Source organism: Morone saxatilis, unplaced genomic scaffold, assembly GCF_004916995.1.
Source record: "Morone saxatilis isolate NCDOM2014 unplaced genomic scaffold, NCSU_SB_2.0 Contig17, whole genome shotgun sequence".
Classification (NCBI taxonomy): Eukaryota; Metazoa; Chordata; class Actinopteri; family Moronidae; genus Morone; species Morone saxatilis.
Window position 1 is genome coordinate 9,038,611 of NW_023339729.1, and position 5,936 is coordinate 9,044,546.

General features: G+C 40.9%; 1 protein-coding gene across 1 annotated transcript; it reads left to right on the forward strand.

The window, feature by feature from the left end:
• Positions 1-224: 224 nt before the first annotated feature.
• dnajb1b (DnaJ heat shock protein family (Hsp40) member B1b) lies at positions 225-3,602 on the forward strand. Its single transcript, XM_035661015.1, has 3 exons — positions 225-650; positions 1,810-2,411; positions 2,597-3,602. Exons 1-3 carry the CDS (start codon positions 431-433, stop codon positions 2,828-2,830), a joined length of 1,056 nt encoding a protein of 351 aa, XP_035516908.1. The 5' UTR covers positions 225-430; the 3' UTR covers positions 2,831-3,602.
• Positions 3,603-5,936: the final 2,334 nt, after the last annotated feature.

Consider the following 5,936-nt stretch of genomic DNA (forward strand, 5'->3'; position numbering starts at 1 on the left):
TTAGCTGTGAATGCCTGTGATGTCCATAGGGACTTTTATGGAACCGTTTTCCCCTTTTAAAAAAAAAAATCTATAAATAAAACTGAATGTATTACACACTTGTTTAAAAAAGACCGCCTACATGCTCTTGTTGTGGTGTTTTGGGTGACTGATAAGGCATGGTATGTTGCTGTGCTTGAATATTTCCGACAGCGCTTGAAGGCAGCATGACGTGACGTCGCGCTGGGCGTGTCTTATCTGACCTGTGACAGTTGAGATTGTTCAGGCTCGATGTGGAAAACTCTGGAAGTTTCTGCGCGGTTTATAAGGAAAACCTTCGGGATACAGCGCTCCGAGTTCAGACAGACGAGCGACCGACCGAGGACGTGCTACTGAAGTTCATAAACAGTCGTTACTGAACAGATTTAGCGTTTATTAAAGAGGACGCTGAATGGTCAAAATGGGAAAAGACTACTACGACATTTTGGGAATTAAGAGAGGAGCGTCGGAGGACGATATAAAGAAAGCTTATCGTAAGCAGGCTCTGCGCTATCACCCCGACAAAAACAAATCACCGGGAGCCGAGGAGAAATTCAAAGAGATTGCTGAAGCTTACGACGTTCTGAGCGACCCAAAGAAAAAGGACATCTACGATCGTTATGGTGAAGAAGGTAGGTTTAACTTATGAATCTTTAAACTGTGCCGTTAATTACGCGAACTCTTACAGAGTTAACTTCAATAAGATGACGCGCTTGCGAGCAAAAGGTGACGATATTTAACGTTAACTTGGCGTTACCGTGCACGGGACAGAACCGACGTTGGCGTTATCCTGTGTGTCATGGCGCTCCCATCTCTCCTCTGCTCTGTCCTTCACTCACTGCTTGTCTCCGAGCCAGCAGAGGAAACTCACCTGACATTGTTTCTACTAGAAGTCAAGAGTCTGACTGAAAATGGGTGAATGTGAGTTGAGGAGAGGAGTTGAGGAGGTGGCGGGACCGCGCACGACGTGCTCGCACTCGGACGTTTTACTGGCGTTGTCACGGAAGGTGTTGATTGTGGTGCATGGCAACCACTGACGGTATGACGGCGACCTGACAGGTGGGGCAGTGTCACAGAAACGTGTTGAAATACTTTCTCCTTATTTTTCCTAGCTGTTTAGTAACCATGGCGACTAAAGGAAAGGGCACACTGTTTTTTTTAGGCATGTGGAAGAATATAAGAACTCTTTAGCATCTTATATTACACTTGGGATCTTTAAGTTATTGACTGGAGATGATGTCGTCCGACGTGTTACCATGGCAACCTGGTTTGCATCGATGCCTTGTTCTGTTCATTTCCATCAAAAATGATTGTCGTAAGGTCGATGGAAACACTATAACACATTACATCAGTGCATTGTGTCTGTTAAGTAACTTAGCTAAGAACTGAAATTCCTGAGAAACCGGGAAAGAAAATAGATCACGTGTATACCTAAAACAGAAATTTTGGGGAGACAAATCGATAAACCTTTAACATCAGTGGGATACTCACATGTAACATTAAAGATTGTTGCATTTCTACAGTTATTTAACAGCATTCAAGTGCACATAAGCACACGATGCATCAGCAGTAAGTTCGAACAACCTTTATTTATAAAAACAGATTAAAAATGTGAACATTAAATCTAATATTATGTAGTAAATGATACATTTTAGGACGTAAGAAATGTAATGCACCAGGTTTCTCCGTTATGAACCACACTTACCTCTGTAACAATAAAACAGGACAGTAAAGATTTGCTTCAGTCCTTTTTAGTGTTAAATGTGTTAACTGATTGTTTGTCTCACTCAGGTCTGAAAGGCGGAGGCCCCTCAGGTGGTGGTGGTGGTGGTGGTCCTGGCACCTTCAGCTACACCTTCCAGGGCGACCCCCACGCCATCTTTGAAGAGTTCTTCGGTGGACGTAACCCCTTCGGACAGTTCTTTGGTGCCCGCAACGGAGCCATGGATGAGGAGATGGACACTGATGACCCTTTTGCCCGCTATGGTATGGGGGGCGGTGGAATGGGCGGGTTCCCTCGCTCCTTCAGCTCCGGTATGGGAGGAATGGGCCCTCACAGTAGCGTTGTAAAGAAGCAGCAGGACCCCCCCGTGGTTCATGATCTCCGCGTGAGCTTGGAGGAAGTTCTTTCGGGCTGCACAAAGAAAATGAAGATCTCGCGTAAAAGGCTGAACCCCGACGGGCGATCAATAAGGGCAGAAGATAAAATCCTAGAGGTGCAGATAAAGAAGGGGTGGAAAGAGGGCACGAAAATCACGTTTCCCAAAGAGGGGGACGAGACTCCCACGAACATTCCAGCTGATGTGGTGTTTGTGTTGAAAGACAAGCCACATCCAGTATTCAAACGCGAAGGCTCTGACATCATTTACACAGCCAAAGTGTCCCTCAGAGATGTAAGTTAGGATTACACCTTCTTGTCACTTACTTTTCTTAAACACCTCACATAAATGCTTGAATACAAACCCAAAGAATTGTTAGCAGCTGAAAATCACGAGTTGAAATTGAAGTTCCTATAAGTGCCTGTTCGTGATCTTAACCTGTGTTTCTCTCCCTGTTATTTTCCCTTCTGTCCCATCAGGCCTTGTGTGGCTGCACAGTCACTGCACCCACCTTGGAAGGCAAAACAGTGACCGTCTCATCAACAGATATCGTGCAGCCAGGGATGAAGCGGCGCGTCAGTGGCGAGGGGCTGCCTTATCCCAAACGCCCAGATCGTCGAGGTGACCTAATAGTGGAGTTTGAGGTTAAGTTCCCAGAAAGGCTCAGCCAGAGCGCCCGGGACACCATCGCTCAGGTCCTCCCACGATCTTAAGCAAGACCAGCGGACCTCCAGGACTTTACAACTGTCAGACTAAGCTGCCAACTATTTTTTTTTTTATCAATCATCACATGGACGTTCATGTGGAGTCACACCAGACAATAAAGGAAAGACTCATGGGACGGGATTGTCAACCATAGTGTAAAAACACCATGGGAAAATGCTGACCATGAATGACATGAATGCAGCATTTCAGAGGCTAGAATGTAAATATGAATGACACTGTTTGGTGTTTGGTTTACTGAATAAGATTATATTTTGATGAAAATAAATGTATTATAATATATGAAATATACGTGCACTATTCTGTGAGAACTGCTTTGTTGGTAATAAAGGTTCTCCCTAAAAAAGATGTTTTCTTTTTGTATGAAATTGTAACATAAAGACGTGCATTGAATTGTTTACATAGTTAGGATGGAACGCTTATAAAGTGTGTAGAAAGATTTCTGTACGGAGAAGTCTACACTTGAAAAGTTGCTGACTTATAACATGCCACTGTCATCATTATGGAAAGAACAAGACAGACATTAAAACTAGTGCTGTAAACATGAACCGGGGTACTGTTTGTGTTTTCCCTGCAGCCACTGCTGACACCAGAGAGTCAGCTCTGACAACAAGGGAAGGCTAAAGGGCTCTTGTGTCCTGTGAGTGACCTTATATTCTTTTACATTCACAGATGCTGCTGTCATTGTATCTGACCAATGACGGCCTGCTTGCCAAAGTCTTTCTCTGTTGTTAACCTCAATAAATGTTTGTACACTTCCAACTGATCTGTCCGTCTTAAGTTAAAACTGTGGATGTTTTCAAGTTCACATTGTAAGTTGCACATTGGACCGTGATTGGCTTCCAAACTGGTTTTCATGTCACAAGATCAGGCTCGTAAGTACACATGTTTAGACACTTTTGGGGAAATACACTTATTCCTGGTCTTGCCAAGAGTTAGATAAGAAGATGAATATTTCTCTCATGTGCCGTTCATTATGGATCTGGAGCCAGCATCTCTTTACACTTTTTTTGTGCATAATCAAGATATATAATGAGTTAGATAGTGAATTAAAGAGGCACATTTTGACAGAGCCAGGCTAGCTGTTTTCCCCTGCTTTCGGTCTTTATACTAAGCAAGGTTAGCAGGCTTAAACTAATCCAGGCTAATGTGATGTTAGTCAGCTAACATAATCCTGTTCTTCAAAATAAGCAAGGTTGGATTTGTTAATCTTGTATCTTGAAAACTCTTAATTTAACATAAACTCTTGGTCATTGTTGTGTTAGAAGCACACACTTGTGTGATATAAGGGGAGGGTCCAAAATTTTATAATTGTGGGCAGGGCCTTGCTTTTATATAAAACAGAAGATTCAGCCCTCTTACTCATAGCAATAATTTCCATACAGTCCCTTATAGGAGAAAGGGCTGTCTGCCCTTAACCATAACCCACGAGTGTGCAAGCCTAAAAACTAGGTGGAGCAACTTAAAGCTAAATTTTCTGAAATCTGAGGGTGATTTGCTGAAGTAAGTAGAATTTGACCTTTAAGCCTTGCTTTATGAAACAACCCTCTGGCTGCTCTCTGATACCCGTGACACAGTCAGCAGACAGCTTGTTGAGTTTGATGCCCGCCAGCTTCATGTACTGTAGATGCACTGAGCCACACAGAGCCAGCTGCAAGAGCCTGAACAATAAACATAAAGACTGGAGAGTTCATGCTGTGTCACAGTCATGGGCTGGTCCTTCAGAGCAGAGTGACAGAGATAAGGGGGTGGAGAACTGTGTATACTGTTTATTCTTTGTTTGAAAAAAAATGTAATGGCCATTGTTAAAAAAAAATGGAATTGTAAAACAGAATCATGCCCATTTACTGACATGAGCTGAAGACAAACAGCTGCTGCAATCATTTCCTGCACAATCACATCTTTGTGGCTTCTCTGGACCATTAGGGCACGTATGCTTTATGGCACTGAATCAGATGACTAATTCGAAGCAGACTGCTGCGTTTTTTCTGAACTTCTGAACTAAAATTTTCTTCTTGGTTTGTTTTTAACCTGGATAAAGAATGAAGATTCTTCATGTCTTCATTTTTTGCTGGTTGTCAGGTGAGTTTTAATGTATTTTCCTCTTGAAAACATTCATATCAGTAAGTTTTATTTGTAAAAGTGTCATTCTAATTTTATCATTAACTTAAATGTAAATGTAATGCTGAACTCCACTGATGGTATTTGATATCGTGTTTTCTTAGTTGAAAAGTAACATTGTAATTGTCTCCAATAATTCCTTAATTATCTAAAATAGTTCACTCTTATGTAATCTATGTTTATGCTGTATTCAGAAATACAGCCAATGAATCAATTCAGCTGAAGTAAATTAGTAAAATGGTGCTGTTTAAAACCATATTAACTGCTTTTTATAATACAGCAGTAGTGGCTGCAGATTTGTTTTACACACCATATATTGTAACCACAATGATCTTGGTTCAATTCTGTATATTTAAAAAAACAAAAATATATTGAAACATTTAAAAAATGAACATAGGTACATAATTATGGGAATGATCACATACAGCTGAATGAACTGCTCATTGCACATAAATTCTGATATATAAAATTAACTTTGATGACTGAGTCAGGAATATTGGGTGAACCCAATGGTGGAACAATTCAAACTTGCTTTGTTTCTTTTTTCAAATTGATTCACAAAATATGTAGAAAAAAACCCAATTTCTCTTGTTGCATGGTATTAAATAAGTTGAGTAAAGTAGTATAAAAGTTAAAGCGCCTATAACTAGTATTTATTGTATAATTATGACGTGAAAACAATGTTCTGCTGGCCTCTGGAAGGAGATTCCGCAGCCTGTGGAGCAGAACAGCCAGACTTAATAAAGGCTTCTTTCCTTATGCCATAAGACCACTTAACAATGCATAACCATTCCCCCTCCCCTCCCCATGCTCGCCCACACACCTACACAGGACTTATTTATTATTTATCATTTTTAATCTTATTTGTATTTAATACAAAAGTTTCTATTTACATAGGCAACCACACTGTGAAATATATTTATCTTATCTTTTATACAAAAGTTTTTCTTTTCTCTCTCTTTTTTATATTTGCAT